Here is a 23,674-nt window from a genome sequence, read left to right as displayed (position 1 = left end):
CCGTTTATGGCTCTGGCGGTAGACTTTTTCTGGATTCCTCCTGTTGGCTTATACACGGAAATAAATATGCCTATTAGTGCACATACGAAATTGGTGTGGATTGAGTCAAAACGCAGAGCAGAGTTGAGGGGAAGTACACATTGGAAAACGTTGTTTTTTTATTTCAGTTTTTCAATGTTGTGTGAAAAGGAGAATATTATTATGATAAATGGGGGAGGCTACTTTTGAATATCTTCACTGGTATCACTCAGCTATCTCTTGGAAGTCAGAGCTATAGTATCCAATAAAGACTCATGATTTATTTTCTTTTTTGTCTGTCTCGGTTCACTGCTCCTGATTTGATGGCTTTCCTCCACCTTCTTCTATTTGTCCCACCCAAGAAGCATTTCATTCTTATTGTGTTTAGAATGAATGATTTTCTATCTTTCCACAGCTGATGTCAGATCTTTGCAATGTAGGGCATGATAAACAATTTTCTCTTTCTCTGCTGTCATAAGGCGGTATGAAGAAACCCATTTCCTTTGCCTTTTTGTTTCTAGGAGCAGACATTCTGTTAGTGTTTAACAAACGTTTAATTGCCTGCATCACCTGATACTCTGTTCCATTCAGTGCCATGTCAGCCGTAGGGCTGGTTTGCTGCTGTGGTGTTAATGCATTGTTAACACCAAAGGTAAAACAGTGCTAAAAAGGTCAAGGCATATTTTATCAGGGCAACTGAACCCATTGAGGTTAATGCACTTTTTTCTTTCTTCCCTTAGGTATTGGATTACCTGTTTTTACATGGGCAGCTGTGTGAGAAGGGATATGATCCATTGCTGGTCGAAGAGGCTTTGGAAATGCACCAGTATTCAGAAGAAAAGGTTAGATTGAACAACTTGTATGTTTTGTTTCATTTTCCGTTGTAACAAAAGAAACAGCTGTGGGATATTTGCAAATCTGAAGCAAGTACTTTAAAAATATTGTAAATGTCAGGGTTAAAATAAGGTCTGATATGATCCATGTAAGGACTAGCTCCTTAAGTTTTATCCTGAGTATTGAGCTGTTGCAAGTCATTTACTATACTTTCATGAGGAATTGCTCTTCTCTCATAACAGTGACGATACTTCTGATTAACTTTTGGAACAGAGGGCCTGCATGGAAAAGTGTCAGTCACTCTCCACTCACGTAGATGAGGCACAATGGTAAAAGATTAGCAATATCTTTGACAGCAATCAATTATTTAGAAGCTTTTAAGTCTTTTTTTTATTTTTATTGCAACACTCCCTTAGCAGTCAGCCAGAAAGAAAGTCTGTTCGTGGATGTTAATCCCTCCTATGAAAGCTTATCAGTTATGCCACTAATACTCTCCATAGAACTTTATATTAATTTGCTACCTCAGTAAAGTGCCATCCAGTTGCACAGCGTAAAGGTATAGGACCTGGGACCAAAAAAGAGGTGTACAGTTAAGCAAGGCAGAAAGGCAGAAGAGGCAGGAAGGTAGAGAAGAATAGTCTCCCACAGTGACAAACTTTGTTTAATCATAAGCATTTGGCCTGTTGTGTTATCATCCATGTAGTGAGAACAAACCTGTTTGGGCACATTATTTTATAATAAAATAAACTACAAACAAATAATCTTACGCGGCACAAACCATCAGATCTCTGAAGAAAATCTCTTTTGTATGTATGTGTTGGTATTTTTAGATGGCAAACCTAGCTCCAAAGCAATAGTATGTTGAATGGGGAACATGTCCCGAGGAATACCCAGTCACTGGGGAAATATCAAGGATAGACTATAAGGTTAGGGGTGTAGTGCGCCTTAAGAAGGTGTGTTTTCAGCTTTTTACTTACTTGTGGGAGTGTCGGTGTTGATCTGATTTTGATAGAGATGCCTTTCTAGAGCCTCAATGCCTTGTTTTGTCTGTATTCTGGCTATAGCTAGGCTCCTGATTTGGCATTGTCCCTGAAATTGTCCTACTTTGTTTGCCAGGAAAGATGTACGTTTGTTATTGAGGGCTTTATAAATGATACAGTTCTTCGAGATGTTCCCTGCAAGGGAAGCCAGTGTCAGTCTTTAAACAAAGGTGGTGTCGGAAAGACCAGGTCAGGGGGCAACATGGGGCTCGAAACTATTTTGAGGAAGGCACTGACGCTTTTCAGGTTGGAGAGGACTGAGCGTTATACAATTGCTCTGAAGTAGTCTACTGTGAGACAATGCCTTTGCTTGAGTTTAAACCAAGACACCTTTGTCTTCCTGGCGATGTGTTGCTTAAATGAAAGATCTATGTTGAGGGTCAATCCTAGAGATTCTTCATGGTCTGTCAGCTGGCGGGTTGGAGTGTGTTGGGTTTAGGGTTTAGTTGACTAGTTGGTTAGGTAGGATGTGGACAATTTCAAGATGGTGCTTGAAAATCCCAAGCATATTTTTAGGTTTCCATCATAGCTGGATAGACAACTGTTAAAGTTGCAAAGAGGTCTAGAAGGACCAGGAGACAGTACTTTCAGTTTAATTTTATTTTATCTATGTTACGGAACTCCAAAGAGGTCCACATGAATTTTTTTTGAGAAAAGTAAACATACACTTATAATTCCATAAGAAAACAAAAAATACATAAAAATCCCAATCCATGATAAATTTATAATTATATCATTACAGTAAGGTCAATATAGATTTAAAAAAAAATCACTTAAAATTAAAAATTTGTTTACAAAATTGTTCATGTGGGGGTGCGTAAAGTGACTGTAGTGCACCAGAGTCCAATCGAATAGACAGTTGCAGAAAGATAGGCCTCATCCATTTGCCACAATATAGTAAAAACGCTGGGCACACAAACAGGACATGATTTAGATCTTGAGTCCCATTGTGACATAGGTTACAAACTGGAGAGCCACCACACCAGTTCATCAGAAGCAAAGCCCACCTTAACATAATCCTGAAGCGTCGCACACTATGGTGCAAATTCCAATTGATATAAGGTTGCACTCTATAGTAAAGGAGTCAATTATATTTAGTAAGCCCTTTCTGTTTTGATATGCCTCCATATCTAAGCGAAAGCTTGTCGCCCAGGTGGCTTGCTTTGGGTTGGCTTTGGTGTCCCTGTTAGTGTAAACACCAAACTCCGGTCAGTTTGTATCTGATTGATCACAAAGGAGAAGTTTCTTTAGACTAGAGATCTTTTTTTTTTTTTTTTTTTTTTTTTTTTTTTATCAATTAAGATTTTTTTCTTCCGATCTTAGAGTTTTCTCCTCTCCTCTCCTATCTAAGCAGTCAATCCAGTGTACCACCCCGCTAGACCCTGAACAAACAGGCTCAATTCCAGCCTTAGGGACGCCCCTGAGAACGCGGAATTAAGAGGCAATATTTCTCAGTGTACATCCTGCCATCCTATTTAAAAATCCCTATTTATCAATTTCAATTGACTCTAAACCGTAAAGTAAAGAAGCATGGATTTTTGCTCTATAAACCTCCAGGAGATCAAGAAAATGACTTAGGCCAGTAGCCCTGTAAAGTGCATCCATACCCTTAGCCTGGGCTTTACTCTTATTGTTCTCAGTGTGGGTCATATCATCAGATTACCACACATTCTCTTCCCCAAAAATGGGAATAATAAGAGTAAAGCCCCTTTTCTAGTTTCAGGAGCCCAGGGCCATGGGAAGTTAGGACACTTAAGTTTCCTCTTACCATGGAAACACAAAGTTGTACTCTTCAAGATGTTAATCTTTTGATGGTGTCTAACTGGATATTGTTGCAAAGCCTCCAGGTGACTGTTTAGGCTCCTAGGAGTTAGATCCAAAATTATAATGTTGTCTGCATGCAGAAGGCAGGCCAGTGATTTACTGCCAATGGCTGGTGCTATGCCAACAGGTAGATCAGAAACATATAGGGAGAACAGTATAGGGGCAAGTAGGTACCATTGTTTTAGGCCATTTTGGGATGGTGTTTTCTTAGCTAGGCCCGATCACCACCTAGAAGAACTCTAGACCAGGTGGAAGAATGAAGAGCAATAATTAGGTGTAGCAGGGTGTCTGGCATACCCAAGTTTAGTAGCTTCCTCCAAGGATCTGTCCACGTTATCGAAAGCTGTGAATGTATAAACACTGCATAGATCACATTTCCTCTCAACTTTACATACTTTTTATTAATTAGCTAAAGAGCCATTATGTTATTGAGTGTTCCATGATTTCTCCGAAACCCAGTTTACTCTATGGGGATTGTTTTATTATCTTCTGCCTATTCATTTAGCTGAGTCTGGAGACACTTTGTGAAGACTTTACCCACTGCATCTAAGTGGGCAATCTGTCAATAGTTCTCAGGTAAAATACGATCACGTCTTTTAAAGAGTGAGACTATAATACTCCCTGTCCGGTAGGGAGGAATTTGTCTGGTCGTATAGCAGGTATTAAAAACTGGGTACAAAATTTTACTCCGTAGGGATGGTTCTTGTTTTAAGAATGAGATGTGGACTTCTTCAGGCCCCATTGAAGCAGAGGAACGCATCTCTCAAATAGCAAACTCAAAATCTTTTTTCCACAGAGGTTCATGTGTGTAAGTGCTGATTTCAGAAATGTTGTATCCACTCTCCTCATTTCCCGCTTACAGTTTAGAAATAAATGCAACACAGCTAGCTTCCTCAATAGGCACAGGAAGAGATCCAACTCTTGTCCCACATGCCTCTGCTGCTATAGTTCAGAAAGTTCTTGTCTGTCCACTAGTCACGGCAAATCCCACCCACTTCTAATCACATTCCCCTCTTTTCAAGCAATCCTTAAGCCTACACCTTCTCCTCTTTAATAAGGACACTATAGCGTCTCTTTCTGGGGGAGAATGCCATGTATTTTTTTCTCACTGGAGCAGTTAGCGCTGTTTAATATAAAGATTGGAAGTGGCGTTGTCTTAAAACTAATCTTAGCTGGATTACCATTTGCCCCTACTAAGAGCTGCTTCATAAACAGTGAGAAACTTTCTAATCCTCAGCCTGCCCAAACATCTAGTTTTTCCAAAGTGGATTATAAATTATTCTTTAATACAACGATCGATCTATGATTCCACTTCAAACTTCCTGTTCTTTAATCATACTTAGAAGTAACTCCATCCAAACCACAGGAGTCCGTATAAGACATACTTACTCCCAGGGAGACCATCAGCTGGCTGTGGTTGCTAATGGGAGTGTCCAAAACTTGTAAGTCACCCAATAAGTAAAAGGGAAAATAGACAATCACCACATACTCAAGAATTGCACCTCCTCTTGAGTATTTACGTGTATAGTGTGCAGGAATACGCAACGTTAGTCTCCCATTTGCAATCATACAATCATCATTTTTCAAAAGATCAAGTAGGAGTAACTCTCTCTTACCTGTTCTTATCTTAGTGGGGAAAGTGATAGGGGGGGGGGGGGGTTCGCAAGGCCTCTTCTTTTTTAACATCTCATAGGTTTAACACGTGACTAGATCATTTAAAATTTAGATCCCCCTTCTAGGATCGCATGGGGAACAAGATCTGTATCCAGATATTTTGATATACGTAATGAGATCTTCTGCACTAGCACATCATAACATGAATCAGGTGGAATATTAGCATTTACCAAAATGAGAGGAGGAGCCCCCTGCACCCCACTAGAGTTACAGCCAAAAATAAATCAAAGGGATCAGCATAGCAATCATACTTCCACTAATATCTGTTAGGTCTTAGCATGAACCCTTCCTCGAGGGCATGGCTTTACAGTCCAGAGTAAAATAATATACACAGTGAAATTCCTAGTCACACCATGTCTTATGGAGGCAGAGCACATCTCGTTTTAGAGAGCTTATCAATTGCAATTTATCTCTGTTATTGTTTATTTCTACTGCATTCCAGGAGACCACCTTTAACTCCTTGTTAATTATAAGACGGCAAAGAGCGATAAGATATTCTAGCACTATTTAAAACCCCTGGCGAACCAATTCAAACTTTATGTATCATCATAAATACTTAATTCAGAGCATCACCATCTACCATCCTTTTCAAGATGAACTTGCAAACCCTGAACGCTCATCTTTACAATAATTTTAGGGTAAAAGGATACCCTTAATTTAGGCCCGCCCCTCACAAAAGAAAAAGATACCAGGTTAAACTACCTGCTTTGGATTAAATTTAGAGAGACTGTCCGAGAAGCAGGCAAGTCGGGCAGGTCTGTTCATAATTAGGTCAAGGTCAAAAAGTGGAATAAATCTAATGAAGAGGGGGATCACCTTTATGCTGCGCATATATGTTTTAACTTCCAAGGTAGACAAATCTACTGTAGCTTTCTTTGCACTTCTGGACTTGAATGGTGTTGTGGCTGGGTTCAAAGAAGAGGATGTGGGAGAGGGCTGGCTCATTGAAATGATTGCCCCTGATCCATGTGTTCTCCTCACTGGGCAAGAGGGTGGGTATGAGAATTCCTCTGCCAGAGGGCCAGCCTAAGAGATGTACAGCAGCCCTTCTGACCTGGGAGACTCTGCTGGTGTTAGTGGGAGGATCTATTGCCTCTAAAACGTCGCTTTCTACGCCCCCTCTTTGAAAATCTGAGATTAGGATGTTTCTTCCCCCTTCGTTTATTAGGCTTGTCTTTATACTTTGGTAAGGGTGAACCATCCTCCTCCCCCCTTTTGAATCCTGTTTGGGGCGTGGTTTAAAAACTGAAAATACATCTTTTTCTTTACCAAACATTTTGTCAACTGACCTATTATCTGTCCGACCCTCTGTATCAGAGTCAAAAATATATCTTATAAAGCCAGTTGAACTTTCCACCATGGTAAGTTCTTTGTTGCTGGCACTGCTTAATGGTGTTCCCGCTTGGGGACCAAAATCCATTTCTAACTTTACTTTTTTGTGTGTCTGCCTCTAATGAGGGTATGCAATCAGAATCAAATCACTTATCGTTTTTTCTATCAGTCAGTTTCAATATGGCAGTCACTTTGTCCAAAGTAGAGTCATACCCCCCTTACAAATCTGTGCAACAAATTTAAAATAGAAGATAAAAGCCTCACCAAACTAAGCAGGGGAGATGGAATCTTTACCTCTTGTTACAGAGGCTGGCCTAGTGGTATCATAAGCTCTGCCAGATCTGATAGTTGAGACAGTAAAGAGGAATGCTTGGAAGAAGTACTGCTAAAAAGATGCAGGGCAGTAGCTAGCATCAGGGCGGAGAATCCAATGGTTGTTAATAAGTTCCTTATCAAGTTGTCCATATTTTCTACATAGGGCTAAATCTATGCCAAGTGATGTGAAATCCTCGTCCAAGGAGCAAAAAGCTTCTGCTCTGTGAGACTGGGGGAAAGGCCCAGGGACCACTCTTAATAAGCCCACTTCATTTTTCGATTAGGTTCTACCTGGGGAAGTGGTGTTAATTTGTTCTCCTCCTGACACATCACTTTTGGAGAAGCCACCCTGAGATAGGTTCTGCACAAGTTTTGACACTGTGATTCCATGATTATCTCCTTGTGGATCTCATTGACTTCTTTAGGTGATTTTTCTTTTTTTTTTTCTTCCATTTTCCCACAGAGAAGCAATGTTATGCTTGCTTGTCAGTGCAGCAACCAGTGGAGCCTTGTTGCCTAATGGATTGAACTCAGTTTTTGAGCAGCCTCTTCCCATTAACAGGCAGCCAAATCTCAGTTTTTTTTTTTGCAGTCATTCTTTTTGTGTTTATACAAGCTCCCGCCTTATTTCTTCTATTCTTCTATTCAATTTTTCTATTCTATTTCCCCCCTCCCCTCCAAAGGTCCTCTATTAAGCAGCCAGGGAGATGTTGAGCAGGGAGGTGGAGTACCCTGTACTTGATGCTTTCCCCTCCTCCCCCTAAGAGATGTGAACACCAGTCTCTGGCAGGCTGACCACTGCTCCAGACTTTTATATGGTGTGATGTATGATTGCGTAGGTTTGTAACCAACTTAATTCAGTCTCTTCAATAAAAGCAAATTGGAGCCATTTTTGGAGGGGCTAATCACTGAAGGAGTATTATCAAAAATGAGTCTCCTTGAAGGGATTAGTTGCAACAGTAAAGAAATGAGAGGGAGCGGGGTGGGGTGGGGCACATGGCGGCAAGCCACACTGCAACCTAGCGCAACAGCTTCCATGTGCTTCCCTCCCCCCCCGGCAATGACCCCCCCCCTCTCTCCCAACCCCCCAAGCGGGGTCGACCGGCTGAGTGACCACACCTCCCATGCCCCTCTCTACTTCCTTGCAGCACTTCTTAATAAATCCAGGTAATCTCGTAATCTGAGCAAGGCAAGGGCGCAGTGGGCAAGACAGGTGAGACAGGCGAGGGCTGGTGTGGCATCACGGAGGTGCCTGCAGACCGAGAAGTTTTCAGGATGTCTCCAGGCTTACTATGGGTTGCCTGCCATAACAAGCTTAGGTCAGGAGGCAACATGAGGCTCGAAACAATTTTGGTCAACTGGCCGAGGGTTACTGTGATGCCATACATGTCCCAATTATTCCCCCCCCCCCCCCCCCCCCTCACCCCCAGTAACCAACCACCTGAGTTACTGCTGCAATGCTGCAGCTTCCATATCTCCGGCAGCACCAGCACCCAGCTGTGCCCAACTGCCCCTCTGATTGCTCCTTCCTGCGTCACGGCATAGCTCCAATCTCCAGTCCAGCTTCCAGGAGACAGTAGCTGTTCCTGTCGGTAAGGAGGAGGGAGTTGTTAATTACTTGGGCTATCTCAGAGATGAAAGGTGGTCTGAAACCTGGTTGTTGGTCCTATAGATTATTAATGTTGGTGATATGCTCCTTTGGCTGAGTGGTGACTGGTTTCTTTGATTTCCACTATGAATGGGAAGCAGAAAACAAGATGGATGTTGGTGAGAATGAATGGGTCCAGAGACAGTTTCGTTAGCAGTCTGGCCTGACTTAAGGGTGTCTGAGACAGTGCTCGATTTGAAGAACAAATTAAGTGCCAGGGCCCTTATCAGAAGGCCACTGGAACTTACACCACACATTACCCTTGCTGCCTATGACAGTACCTACACAAGTACTAACCATCACACCGCTGCAGTTATAATACTTCAGACTATTCCAGGTCCCCAAAGTTATAAGAGACTTTGGGGGCAGATATTAGTCCTTTATCATGTATATTGAGTTGATAAACAACTTTTGTTCTGCTCATCTTCAAATTACACAAAGGGAGCCACTATGTGGCACACTGCCATATTAGCCGGTTTTGGGCACTGCAAACCACCAGGTCAAATTAAGCACTGGTGTGGCAGTATTCCTTCTCTTAGGAAGGCTTTGGCTATGTGGAGAAAGGGTGTGAGTGACTTTATTTGTAGCAGTTTGAGGATGGAAGACATTAAGGTGCCATCTTCAATGGAGTTAGCCTTTCCAGACTTAAGGATATTGAGGAGATCCATGTGTAAGGCTAGACTGGATTGATGGCAGTCTCTTTGGTTGGCAGAGGGAAGGCGAGAGGGTTAGCCCTGAGGAACTGTGAAAGAGTTAATGCTGTTTGCGTTGATTGTCTTGATGTTTGTGAAGAAGTGGTTGAAGGAGGGACTATGGGTTCTGGGATATGATTGGTACAATGTTTGATAGTGTGGGAGACCTTTGCACCTGCTAGTTGGCTCACTGATCAGCAATTAAAGTAAAGTTGAAGGATCAGCAGTTGAAGTGGAGTGTTTTGAGAAGGGTGAGGTCATCAGGAGTATTGATCTTCATTTCTTATTTGGGAAGTTATTTAATTTTAACTTTTGTCCAGTTGGACGTCTTTCATGGACAATGATGATCCCTGAAAAAATAATGTATATGCAGTGGAAAAGATGTACAATGTCTGTGAGTCACACCTTATCTAGCAGGGATGCATAGATAAGCCAAAACTCCCAGCCCCCAGTTCTTTACATATTTTTATTTTTGTTGCCTTAGTGACTACGTTGACATCCATGAAAAGTAAGATTCTTTTGTTCTTACGTGCCCGCTCTGTGCCAGGGTGGCTACCTTCTTCAGTGCTCAGTCTCTCCATTCATCATGAGTGTGGAGGCGTTTAGGGATAGCATGAATACCCTTTTCAGCAAAGGGGCCCAGGTACTTTGTTCGGGGGACAATGCATTTAAAAAATAAAATACCCTCTGTTAATTCTGCTCTGTCTGTGATCAAGGGAAGCCTAATGTTAGCAGCCCTCCATGCATTTTCAGGTTTCTTTAGTCTCCTCTACCTAAAGCATATCCAATACTGGAACAGGTCAAATATCTGCTGTTGTGTGCAGCTCCACCTTAACTGTGTACAAACAGCTTTCCTTTCCACATGGCTTACCTTTTTACCTTTCAAAGCTACTACTGTCCACCTCAACTATAATTGTTTTTCCTCAGTTTCCATAGTTTCTCCTCCACTTGTGACACAGCTTCTTCTTCTTTGTCAAGCTTTACAACAGTTGTATCTTGTGCTCCTCCACCTGCCCCCAACAACCCCTCCCCCGTAGTTTATTGGACGTTGTCAAACTTCCTCTTTAAGCTACTTCCTCCTCCTTGACGCAGGGAGAAAGAAGTCTTGTTCGCTCTTCTTCAGTTGTTTTTCTTCCATAACACATTCCTATTGGGAAACACAGCAGCCATATGTTATTAGCATCCACTAAGAATGAACAAGACATCTGGATGCAAAGTGGTAGAAAGAAACTATATTATTTGAAAAGTGAATACTGCTCCATTCGGTACATTTGATAGGCATTAGAATCCGGTGAACAGTCTGTCCTGTGGTATGCTACCACTAGACCATTACTTTTGCAAAGACAGCTGATCAGGGGTTGGAAGCATAAAATAATGGCTGAAGGCTATATAGTAAAATGCCAAGAGCTTTAGCCTGTGCAAGAAGAAAGCAACAACCTTATTATAGCAACGTGCAAGAATATATAGAATAATGCAAACATCGAAAAGGGAGTGATCAAATACCGGACTAGATGTCTTCTGATGTTCGCTTGTAACTGCTAGGTGTGCCAACCCACTTTACCCGGTGCTGAGCCTGTTTGTTGGTTTTTGGGGCACTTCTTGTTTAAGTCTTCATAACTTCTTTTCCACAAAAGTCATCCAGACCAAATTGGTGCCCCTTTTTTCCACATCTTTGAAGAATCTATAACGAGTAGGGGTTTGTGGATTCCCCCTAGAGGGAACTGGAAAACAAACACATAGCGTAGTTTTAAAATTCCACTTTCACCAAGGAGCCATTTATGTAAATTGTTTGTGATTTCCCCCCAAGAAACTAATCATTGAAACCAAAAACATTTTTTTTAAAATAGGAAAACTAAGTAGCTGACCATATTTATTTCTTAAATTTTTTGACTCAGTGGATGATTCACAAAAGTAATGTACTGTTCTGTTTGTTAGACCCTTCTGGACACAGTTATAAATAGTGTGTATGTGTTGTGTAGAAGCAAGTGATAACCACAGCCAACAACTGAGCTGCAGCTTATGATTTTTCATTGTGTGCCAAGCATGCAGCAGTTCATATGGTAAAATCTAATGAATGAGAAATGGGTATGAATGAATCCTGTATTTTTTTTTTAAATGTGCACACAATACAGAGTTTAGGATTAGTGGTTATGTGTACACTTCTACGTGAGTATACATTAAATTTCTAGCATTCAGTGTTACAGCTGATGATAAAAACTCTACTCTGCAGTTTCCAGATCTTTCCCTCACAGAAGTGTGAGGACAGTGTGTAATTTTAGCCAAAGTTTGAGGTTTGAAGGGCAAACTGGGTATGTTTTTCAAAAGTGTCAGGGGTTTTTATAGATCCCTCAGAACCCACCGACACAGGGCCAGAATACCATAGCCAAACAAAAGCACAATTTGGCATGGAATTGTGCATGCATTCCAGGAGGTGCTGAGCAATCAATCAATGTATTTGTAGAGCACACTACCCACCCATAAGGATCTCAAGTTGCTGAGGGGAGGGGGGGTGCTGCTACTGCTCAAAAAGCCAGGTTTTGAGGTGCTTCCTAAAGGTCAGCAGGTCTTCGGTCCGTCGTAGGGGCAAAGGAAGGGCGTTCCAGGTCTTGGCAGCGAGGTGGGAGAAGGATCTGCCTCCAGTGGTCATTCTTCAGATGCAGGGATGGTGGCGAGAGCGAGGTTGGCTGTGTGGAGTTGGCGGGACGGGGTGTAGAAGGTGAGTCGTCTGAGGTAAGCTGGACCGGTGTTGTGGAGCGTGGGTGAGGAGCTTGAAGGTTATCGTTTTGTTAACAGGGAGCCAGTGTAGGTCTCTGAGAAGGGGAGTGATATGGCTGTGGCGGGGGTGGGGGCATCGAGGATCAGGCGTGCAGAGACATTTTGTATGCATTGCGGTCGTTTGAGGAGTTTGGTCGGGCCTCCTACGTAGAGGGTGTTTCCGTAGTCAAGTTTGCTGCTGACGAGAGCCTGGGTGACTGTTGTTCTTGTATCTGTGGGGATCCATCTGTAGATCATGCGGAGGGTGTTGAAGCAGGATGAGGAGACGGCGCTGACTTGCTTGGTCATGGAGATTGTTGAGTCGAGGAGGATGCCCAGGTTGCGTGCGTGGTCGGTGGGTGTCAGGGCTGTTCCCAGAGCAGTCTGCCACCAGAAGTCGTCCCAGGTTGAGGGCTTGGCGCCGAGGATGAGGACCTCCGTCTTATCTGAGTTCAACTTCAGTTTGCTGTTCCTCATCCATTCGGCGACGGCCTTCATTCCTTCGTGGAGGTTGGATTTGGCGGTGAGGGGGTCCTTTGGTGAGGTAGAGGATCAGTTGGGTGTCGTTGGCGTAGGAGATGATGTTGAGGTTGTGTAGCCGGGCGATGTAGGTGAGCGAGGCCATGTAGACGTTGAATAGTGTAGGGCAAAGGGATGATCCTTTGGGGACGCTGCAGATGATCTTGGAGGCTTCGGATCAGAAAGGGGAGGCGGACGCTCTGGGTTCTGCCGGAGAGGAAGGAGGTGGTCCACTCCAGAGATTTGCCCCGGATCCCTGCATTGTGGAGGCGTGAGCGTAGGGTGCAGTGGCAGACTGTGTCGAAGGTGGCAGAGAGGTCCGGGAGGATGAGGGCCTCGGTGTCGCCGTTGTCAAGCATGGCCCTGATGTCGTCGGTGGCGGCGATGAGGGCAGTTTTGGTACTGTGATTGCTGCTGAACCCTGACTGGGATAGTTTCAAGATGTTGTTTTCTTCGAGGTAGTTGGTCAGTTATCTGTTGACTATCTTCTCAATGACCTTGGCCGGGAATGGGAGCAGGGAGATGGGACGGAAATTCTTGGTCTCTCTGGTCCGCCGTGGGTTTTTGAGTAGGGGATTGATCTCGGCATGCTTCCAGCTCTCTGGGTAGGTTGCGGTCTCAAAGGAGATGTTGATGACTTTGCGGAGGTGGGGTGCAATGGTGGTGCTTGCTTTGTTAAAGATGTGGTGCGGACATGGGTCTGACGGAGATCCAGAGTGGATAGTGCTCATGGTTTTGATTGTGTCGTCTTTGTTCACGTTGGAGGGGGTCGTAGTTGAGGGTGGGTGGAGAGTCTGAGGAGTTGGTGGTTGGGGGGGGGGGGTGGTCTGGCTGTTGAAGCAGTCATAGATGCCTGTGATCTTGTGGTGGAAGAAGGTGGCGAAGGAGTTGCACAGGTCTTTTGATTGTGGGATGTCGTTTGTGCTGGAGCTGGGGTTGGAGAGTTCCTTTATGATGTTGAAGAGCTCCTTGCTGTTGTGTGCGTTGTTGTCAAGGCGGTCTTTGAAGGAGATTTTCTTGGCAGATCTGATGAGGTTATGGTGTTTGCGGATGGCGTTCTTGAAGGCAGCATGGTTGTCCGGTGTCTGTTCGAGGAGCCACTTTCTCGTCAGTTTACGACAGGTTTGCTTGGAGGCTCGAAGGTCCGAGGTGAACCAGCTGGCTCTCTTGTTGGCGCCTCTGTTGGAAGGTTTATTGAGCGGGGCGTGAGTGTTGGCGCAGTCGTTGATCCAGTGCCAGAGGTTGCAGGCTGCGAGGTCGGGATTGGTGGGTTCGGTGGGTGGTTTTCGGGTGAGGCTGGTGTTCAGCTGGTCTTGGCTGACTTTGCTCCAGTTGCGGCGGGGGATCTGTTGGGTGCGGTGGTGCACAGTGGGTTTCCGGAAGGTGAATTGGATGCAGCGGTGTTCGGTCCATGGGAGTTAGGTGGTGTGGCTGAAGGTGACGTGGGGGCTAGCGGAGAAGACTGGGTTCAGCGTGTGGCCGGCAGAGTGTGTTGGAGTAGTGACAAGTTGTCTGAGTCCAAGGGTGGCGAGGTTGTCGATTAGGGTGGTGGAGTTGGGGTCGTTGTTATTCTCCAGGTGAAAGTTCAGGTCGCCGAGGAGGATGTAGTCGGCGGAGGCTAGGGCGTGCCTGCTGAGAGGTTCGGCGATGTAGTCGCAAAACTGTGGCCGTGGTCCGGGGGTCTGTAGATGAGAGTTCCTCTGAGGGTGGTGTTGGGGTTGGTATGGATCTGGAAGTGCAGGTGTTCAGTGGTGCTGAGGGTGTCGGTGCAGGTCGTGACCCAGATGGTGTTCTTGTGGACGATGGCGAGCCCGCCTCCATTGGTGCGATCCCTGCAGGTGATCTTGTAGCATCCGGAATGGCTATGGCGATGTCTGGGGCCGAAGAGGTGTTCATCCAGGTCTCCGTCAGGAAGGCAACATCCGGGGTGGAGGTGTCGAGCAGGTCGCAGAGTTCGTGTTTGTGTGCGGAACAGGTGTTTAGTAAGATGCATCGGAGGTAGTTGCGGTCTGTCTCTGCGAGTGGTTTGCTAATTTGGAGGCTGATGAAGCTGCAGTTCCAACAGGTGAAGGGTCCCTGGGTGTGCTTAGGGGAGGCCAGGAAGCAGGCGTGTGCTCATCTGGTGTTGAGTGCTAGGAGGGTGCTGGCGGTGCAGTGGCGTTGGTTGCCATGGCGGTCTTGGGGAATAGGGGTCCTGGTGCTGGGCGCGGTCTGGACATGGACAGGCTTGCCTTAAGCGTGCCTTTGACGCGCCAGCGGCACGCCTGCTGCGCAGCCATGCAGCAGCTGCCATATAAGGGGAGGTGGGAGGGAGGGGCAGCTGGGAGGTGGGAGCGGGTCAGCGAGTGGGTGGGCGGGGCCGTGGGGACACAGCGGTGGGGATAACAAGGAAGCCTGTAAAATGCCTGTAAAATGAAAAAGAGGAAGCCTGGAGAAGCGGCAACAGGCACAAGGTGCAGGGGAGCGACCTGCCTGAAAGCAGGGTCAAGGGTCGCTCCCTTCACCACGCAGCGGCTGCCATATAAGGGGAGGTGGGAGGGAGGGGCAGCTGGGAGGTGGGAGCGGGTCAGCGAATGGGTGAGTGGGGGGCGGGGCCGCAGGGATGCAGCAGCAGGAAGGGAAATCGAGGAAGAGGGAGGGGGCGGGGCCGCAGGGACGCAGTCGCGGGGATAACGAGGAAGCCTGGAAAATGCCTGGAAAATGAGAGGAAGCCTGGAGCAGCGGCAACCGGCACAGGGTTTAGGGGGGCGACCTGCATGAAAGCAGGGTCAAGGGTCGCTCCCTTCACTACGCAGCGGCTGCCATATAAGGGGGGTAGGAGGGAGGGGCAGCTCGGAGGTGGGGCTGGGTCAGCGAATGGGTTAGTGGGGGGCGGGGACGCAGCAACGAGGATAACGAGGAAGCCTGGAAAATGCGTGTCAAATGAAAAAAAGGAAGCCTGGAGCTGCGGCAACCGGCACAAGCTTGCGAGCTGTAAAGCCTTGTCCTCACCAACCACATAACTTTCCATTCACATGCTCTTTATGCACCACATACAACATTCACATCAACACACAGCACCATTCAAAGACCCTTTACATTCATGCACCCACAGGACTGAAACACCAATCGCACACCACCAGTCAACATTACAGATCATCAACCATCAGCCACACATATTGCTACAGGCAATAATCATGGTTGTGGCGGTCATCCGTATGTCACTCCTACCTTGCCCATCAGCCTTTTATCTCACAATAAAAGCAAGTGTAGGGAAAACTTGACGACCTTGTCATGTCTCTAACTCGACGTCCTAACAAATGCAGTGTTCGTGCAAGATGAACCTTTATTAACACTGCTGCGTGTTAGCCTGCTTACGCTCATTAAAGCATGTCTTTCATGTAGCTTTAGCACACTCCTAGCACTAAATTCAATTCCTTCCAGTGTGTGTGTAAGTTGGGAGTGTTTGAGAATGAACTTGTTGCCCATTCCCTGGACAGCGTGAGCATATCTACATTGGCCAATGGAGATCAACGTTCTGGGGTAAACTCTTACGTTCCGTGAAGAGCACTTTCAGAAGGGCAATGGGCCTTAGAGTTTGGTGCATAGGATACTCTGTCAAAATGTGGCTGACATCTCCTCCACCAATCTGTGCACTGACTGCAATTCACTTGTAATGTGCAGGACGGAAGATCCACCATGTTTCAACAGAGGAGGAAGGGTGCAAGCAAGCCACATGTAAGACCAATATGTGTTCCTATTTACTGAAGTCTGTAAAGCACTGTCCCCAATTCTAATTTAGGAAGTAAAGAAGTCTTTGATTATAATTCTTCCTAAATAAGATGGAATACTTTGAAAGGCTACACAGGTAATCTAGTAATGTTGCATGGAAGATATGTATCCATTCACAGCCTTTTGAGGCCAGATACTAACTCTTAATTTGCGTGCTCCCCTTCAGTCATTTACACAGAACTTCACTTTTGTATGGTACAAAGTGAAGCAAGTTGCAAAACACTGGCCTGGCTGAGATAGGCACTGGGGAACATATCGACTCTCCTGCCTTTAAATTGCCAACCTCAAACTCTCCCTCAGTGATATTGCGACCCTCTTGCTGTTTTGTACAAATGCACTTGGCAAGGTGATGGGGAAAGTTTCCATGCAAGCACTGGAGGTTCATTCGCACCTCCACTGATGTACAATCTGTTGACGTCCTCCACACTGCAGAGGTAGTTTTAACTCTGGACATCAACTGGTTTTCCACTACATTACAGGGATTAAAATGTTTTTTCATCCTGCTATCATGTTCTAATAGAGATTCCACCAATCTTTATTTTGCATCCTTGTAAATAGCGATCTGACTTGTAAACGTTTTGTCTCTCTTTTTCTTTAGACAATGGTGTTCCTTCAGCTCCTAAGTAAATTTAAAGAAATGGGCTTTGAACAGAAAGACATTCAAGAAGTCTTATTAATCTATAACAACGACCAGGAAAAGGCTTTGGAGGAACTAATGACCCGTGCTGGTGGAAGCTGAGAGTCTTGAAGAATCAGTATATTTCGTGAGGATGATTCCAGCCTTTGGAAACTGCTTACTTAATTTTATTTTCCGAGCGTCTGATGCCTTTTAGGAAGGGATATGTCGGAGAAACGTTCATAATTTAATTTGCCCTTTTTACAGAATTGAACAGATCCAATGCCTGTCTGTGGAAGGACTTGAAAAATGTGCTGCACCCAATGGAGAAAACCAGAAAGTGTCCTGTTTTAGACATCGGAATAAGAATGCATGGTTATTTACATGAGATGTATGTAGTCTTGACAACAGGCTCACTGTTGCCGGAATCCTGCTGCAATGGGGAGAAGGGTTTTTTCATTTGGGGTTAAGTTTTTTTTCGGATCGCTTTATCTGGAGTATTCTTGTAATGGCCTAACTTCCTCACAGTGAAAGAGGTAACATTACCTTTTCTTGCATAGGTTGTTTTATGTTGACATTCATAAAACAGTGTCTGAAAGTGTTCTGTTTAGTTTCTCTCCCATGAATTCCACAGTACAGAGCTTGCTGGACCAGCTTGTTCCTGCACTTGCTAGGATGGCGCCTATGGATCAAACCTGTATCTTAATTTTCTGCAACCACAGAGAAATGTGGCATGACAGTATGCCCTTTGAACTCATGTTGCTCTCCAGTGCCCATCAGGTTTTTGGTTGGAACATATGACTTTTTCTTGATGAGTTGGTTTCTAAGTTAAACAGCCCTCTGGAAGCAAAAGGCTTTCCTTTCAAGCACTTTCCTGAAACAAAGACTACAAACTCATTGCAATTTATTTTTATTCACACTGTACTAGATTACTTTATATATATTCAGTTACATCTTGTGCTAGAAAACCATTTTTGAGGGTTTGTTTTAATAGTACAAAGTGTATAATGTTGTACATTGCTAAAGATGGAAAAGCATAAAATATAAGCAGTCTTGATACAAATTTAAATAACTTGCTAATTATTTTGATTCTGCTTAAAGAGGTACTAATAAACTCTAAAATGTCAACCGTGTTGCCTCTTTGAGTTCATTACTTTATAGGGCTCTGTTATTAGCCATATTGGCAGTATGATGATCTGCTGAGGTAGATGCGCATAGGAACCTTGCTCCTGTTTGTAGAAGTCATTAGAGTTAGGTCCTGCAATAATCCTGTGTGTGTTGGATTGGTAAAGAACACCCTCACTTTTTCTGAGGCCATGTAACGGTCCTTCTGATGGATATTACTAACTGCAGATTCCTCACTGTCAATCTCCCTAGGTGCCAGACTAGATCTGGAAGACCTGTCCAATAGCTCTTTTGTACAGTAGATGGTGCAATTATCCTTTGTTGTAACTTGTCGCAGCAGGGCACTTGTAAGCATCATTGCTGCATACTGATGTTGGCTCCCCTTTTTCCTGTCCCTTTGACCTGGATCTGGATTTCCATTCCTGCCATTTCTAGTACTTTACCAAGCCCCCTATTGAAACTAAATTGGCAAGTGTGCATGTATGTCGCCCCAAAGACAACTGCCTTCAAACGTTGTGAGAGCCAAAAGCACAAGTCTTTTACTGTTCCTCATGATGTATATCTGTGGTGCCTCTATACCAACATAACAAATGCTCTTTGATGCATCCCAAAGCCAGCAGGGAGCTGGGAGCCTTACTCTTGCTGCACAATTGAAGTTGGATCAGTCCCTGTCCAGATTGCCTTTGACAAGTAAGTTAAAGAAGTGGCACAAGTTGAAAAAGGAACATAGGAAATGTGGGTTTCTACAATATCCAGAAACTCCCAATCTCGGGAGATGCCTCAAAATCAATGTTGAACAAACACAAAGTCTACTTCTCCTTATTATTTGGACCTCAAGCTGATGCTCCAGCTACCAGCTCATTATCATGATACTGGATTATGGATTGAGTTTCAGAAATACAGTGGCCTAGGTTTCTTCCTGAATCTGTATCCAATTTCCTTTCAAGACTGCTAACTGAAGAAAGTGTTTTTTTTCACATTTGTGCCTAACAGGTCAGCAGAAGTGCTAGAACCTTCCCACTAAGGAAATTGTTATAGAGATTCTACATCCTGAATCTTCTACTTCAGAGCATCGTGTTGCTGTTTAACTAGGTTCTGTTTAATCCAATGAAGTCTAAACCTTTTTTTGTGTGTGCCCCCTCGCCAGCCTGGCCGTACCCCTGTAATAACCTAACCCCATACAGCGCACCCGCACCCACCCCACCGGCTGATCTCTACCCCGGGATCCAATTTTCCAGCCGAAACATTTACTCCCCCTGGCCGAGCTCACCCCGGGAACCCCATCCCCGAGGCACATCCTATACATTTATATATTTTTTTTTTGGAGGGGGGGGTGACTGTGCAGCCCCCCTTCCCATGGCCGATCTGTGCCTTGGGGACCCTATTCGCCTGGGGCCCTACCATGTGACCTGTGTGCCCCCCAGTCACAATGTGGGGGACTGAGTGATCCCAACTGGTTCCCTGCCTACTGGGGAAGGGAGCTTTGCTGTCACAGAGCGAGAGCTGCTAAACATGCCCCACACTTTTATTTTTAGTTTTTTAATTGGTGCTCCCTGGAGCTGGGGGGGGGGGGGGGGGATCATGGACGGCAACGCCCTCCCCACATTCCATATGTTTAACGCCCAGGGGAGGTGGTGATCCCAGGGCTGTTTTGGGGGGGTGGGGTGGGGGGGGGCAGGCAGGCAGGCAGGCAGCCCCCCTTGCATTTCATCAAACATTAGCCCGGGGCTGCGGTGGACCACTGCATTGATAATTCCAATGCCCTCTGAACCTGGCCCACCTGGAGGTCTTAGGGGGGGCACAGGGGGGCACGGCCCTCCCCTTATTCCATATGTTTAAAGCCCCGGGGAGGCAGCAGTCCCCATGGCTGTGGGGTGGCCGGGTGCCACTCCTGTATTCCATTTGTTTAAAGCCCCGGGGAGGTGACGGTCCCTAGAGCTGTAGAGGAGGAGGCTGTGTGGCCCTCCCACATTCATTGTTATTGAGCCCCAAGAGTTAGTGGCCCTCAGAGCTGTAGGGGGGCTGTGGCGGCCCCCCCTGCATTTCATAGAACATTATCCCTGGGGAGGTGGCAGTCCCTGGGGTTCCGGCGGCCCCTAAATTGATTATTACAGTGCCCCCAGAACCTAGCCCACCCGGGGGTCCCACTCGCATTTGTACTTTTTTTTGTTGCATGGTTTGTTGTTTTGTTTAGTTTTTTTTTTTACATTTTCAGCAGATCTGCCGCGTCTCCCACCAAAAATTCAAATTAAAAAAAAAATATGTTTTTTTGCTGGGGTTGTGTGGTGGTCCTGGGACCCCAGCACCAGAGCTTAGGGGTCAAGATGGACCTCCCCTGGCCCTTTTTCTTTTTTTCACATTTTTGTCTGGGGCTCATCCGAGGCAGAGTTCAAGCTGGCTGCCAACACTTCTTGTTGAGGTGTTGGCAGCCAATCAGATCTCAGCTTGAGATTGGGAGGGTTCACAGAGCCTTCGCATCTCCCTATATTTACAAATTTGGATTTTCTTTAATTTCTCAAAAAACTACTGAACAGATTTATAACAAAAAGGGTGCTTCCTGGACCAAGAGCTACTTTTTTTTTTTTTTTTTTTTTTAAAGATATTTTTATTGGTTTTGTAGGTAACGAACACATACATGAATAACAATTGGTCTGATCTACCCTTCCCCCGGTGCCCTCCCCCCAAGTCAACTCCCAGTCGACATAGGCCATCCTGTCAGCAGATCTGAACAAAGTCCGGGTCTTGTGCATGTTTATTGGTTGTGGTTTTCGTCACCATCTGTTCCATCCGCTGATTGATTGATCGATCTAATAATGTGTCATTGCGGTTTTTAAGGCAATCAAGCAAGGAGTCCCATTGCCGTGCTGTGTCCCTAGGTCTGCATCCCCTTGCAGCCTCAGGTGTAATATACTCCCCTCTGCGTCAGCTCACTTTATGAATGTGTCCTGCCGTTTCTGAAGTTGCGGGCCCCCAGGGTCTTTCCAGTGTATCGTAATCTCCCTTTTAGCCAGTATCAATGCCAGATCTATATATTTGTTAGTGGTTTTCTTAGCGTTTGGTTGGGGAAAGTCCTCCAATAATGCCACCAAGGGAGACGGCGAGAGTCTTTTTTTCTGTGACCGCAGTTATACTTTTAAATACCCCTTCCCAGTAGGGCCCAATCCTTGTGCAGCTCCACAGCATGTGATCTAGGCCTGCTTCCAGCTCTGAGCAACGGGGACATTCACTGCACCCAGTCGTAAAAATGTTCGCTATTTTATAGGGGGTAAGGTATGCCCTGTGAAAGATATAGAAGTTAATTAGTTTGAAAAGAGCGTTCCTAGACACTGTGTATGCGCTGTGATTCTAGCCAATCGCTGCTCATCTATGGGGGTTCCTGTATCCGTCTGCCACGCTAATTGTAGTTTGTCCAGTGGGAGAATTGTATCTTTATGTAATGCTCTGTAGAGAGCGGACACCACTCCCATCCTGTGTGCAGATAGCCCGACATCCATCGTGTGGGTGGTTCGTGCAAACCCAATTTCCAGTGCTGTTGAATGACTTTTGTTATTGAGCTATATAAAAGGAACAGCCCCGGGGGGACGTCAGACGGTTCCCTCAGAGCAGTAAAGGTCAGTAGTTCTCCGTTGCTGAACAGTTCCCCCAGTAATGTAATGTTGTGTGTAGCTAGTCTCGAGATACCCGTCAGGGCCTGCCCACCAGGTAACTTGGTCAGACCATTTATCGGCATTTCCGGTGCGTATGGTAGTGTGCGAGTGCGCTGTAGACTATGCTTCCAGCAGGCATGTAGCGTATGTAATGGAGGCGGGTGTAGTGTGTGCCGCCCTCTGGGATTAATTCATCATGACCGCAAATAGCAGAGACGATAGGGGGAATCCCTGTCTAGTGTCCCTGCCGACTAGATATTGCTCTGACACTGTTCGACCCGTGCGTACACGTGCCGTAGGGTTTGTACAGAGCAGTTTTGTCCACCGGATAAATCCCTGTCCCAATCCCATGCGCAACATTACGTGTTCCAAAAAGTCCAACCAGAGACTATCAAAGGTTTTCTCAATAGCCACCACTATAATTGCTGCGTTTTGCAGGTTTGGGGAGCTAGAGTCTAGCATAGAGATCAGGTTTCTAATATTCATGGCTGTGTTACGTTGAGAGATAAACCCAGATTGGTCTGAGAGAATCCGTGTTGACAAGTTAGGTAAAAGTCTGGTAGCCAGAATCCGGTTAAGTATTTTATAGTCCATATGGAGCATGGACAGAGGACGGTATGAACTCACATCTATTGCGGGCCTCACTGGCTTCAAGAGTGGTATCACTATGGCCTCGTTCGTGGACTGAGGCAGCTTGCCTATTTCCCACGCTTCTGAATAGAGTGCGCAGAGATGCAGGGTTAACAGGTCCAGGTATGCATTGTAAAACTCCATGGGTAGCCCATCTGCTCTTGGAACCTTTCCCCTAGCCATCGCCTTCACCGTCGCTGTGATGTCCACAGAGGACACTGGTTCCGCAAGGGTCAGTTGATTTCCCCCCCCCCCCCCCCCCCCCCCCAGTTGTGGGAGTAGAAGACAGTCTAAGTCCTGCAGTTGCACTGGGTGCAAAGCCTCCAACGGTGGGGCATACGACAGGGAATAGTAGGTAGTGAACCTATCATTAATGTCTCCCTGCACGTAGAGCCTTCTTCCTGTGGGGTCTTCAATCTCTATTACGAAAGACTGAAGCCGCGGCGTAGCCAAAAGCCAGGCCAATAATGACCCCGCTTTGTTCTCCTCTGCATGCTGTCTGGTCATGTACTGATTATAATCAAAGCATCTCAATTTCTCTACTGATGTGGAGCCCCTTTCTCTAGTTTTTCAATTCTGGGGTGCTCTGTCTCCTACGTTCAGTGTCTCTAAGGTCTCTCATTTTTCTGGATGTCCTGCTCAAGGGTCTTCCTAACCCCCAGCACCTCTGCTTTACTTTTACCCCTAATGACAGTCTTAAAGGTCTCCCATTCAAGTGCTCGGGATGATGCGGTTCCTGTGTTATGGCCGAAGAATTTGCTTATTGCAGTCTTAATGGAGTGTCTAAAGGCACCATCTTCGAGCGATTCTACTCTGTATTGCCAGTTTGGTATTCGTGGTCGGTCCCTTTTCCAGGCCAGCATAAGTAGTAGGGGTTTGTGATCTGAGACCGTGCGGCATCGATATTCCGCCGCCACTGTTACACTATTTACCTCTGGGGACGCTAGGAACACATCTAAATGAACTTGAAGGTTGTGTAGGGAAGAATAGAAGGAGTAATCTTGTTCTGTGGGGTGGAGGTATCTCCAACAGTCCGTGAAGCCCCAGTGCCGTTGCCAGTCTGAAAATGTTTTGGCCATTTTATTAGTTTGGGAGCGCTGCAGGGGAGAATGGGACCTGTCCAGTTCTGGGTCAGCAATGCAATTAAAGTCTCCACCTATGATAGCTGCCTGGGTGAGATGGGGTCCCAGGGTGCGAGAGCACTGTGAGAAAGGTGCCCTGTTCCTGATTTGGTG

General features: G+C 45.7%; 1 protein-coding gene across 2 annotated transcripts in view; it reads left to right on the top strand.

Moving 5' to 3' along the window:
* Positions 1-18,165, top strand: part of UBAP1 (ubiquitin associated protein 1) — a 100,441-nt gene extending 82,276 nt beyond the window's left edge. For both annotated transcript variants that reach the window (XM_069216477.1, XM_069216558.1), the window contains 2 exons: positions 759-860; positions 17,020-18,165. In XM_069216477.1, coding sequence (XP_069072578.1) covers positions 759-860; positions 17,020-17,160 — 243 coding nt within the window. In that variant the 3' untranslated portion in view covers positions 17,161-18,165. The remainder of the gene's footprint in view (positions 1-758; positions 861-17,019) is intronic.
* The last annotated feature ends 5,509 nt before the right edge of the window (positions 18,166-23,674 follow it).

This window comes from Pleurodeles waltl, chromosome 1_1, assembly GCF_031143425.1.
Source record: "Pleurodeles waltl isolate 20211129_DDA chromosome 1_1, aPleWal1.hap1.20221129, whole genome shotgun sequence".
NCBI lineage: Eukaryota > Metazoa > Chordata > Amphibia > Caudata > Salamandridae > Pleurodeles > Pleurodeles waltl.
Note: the sequence above shows the minus strand (reverse complement) of the source record. Positions and strands in the feature narration are given on the sequence as shown.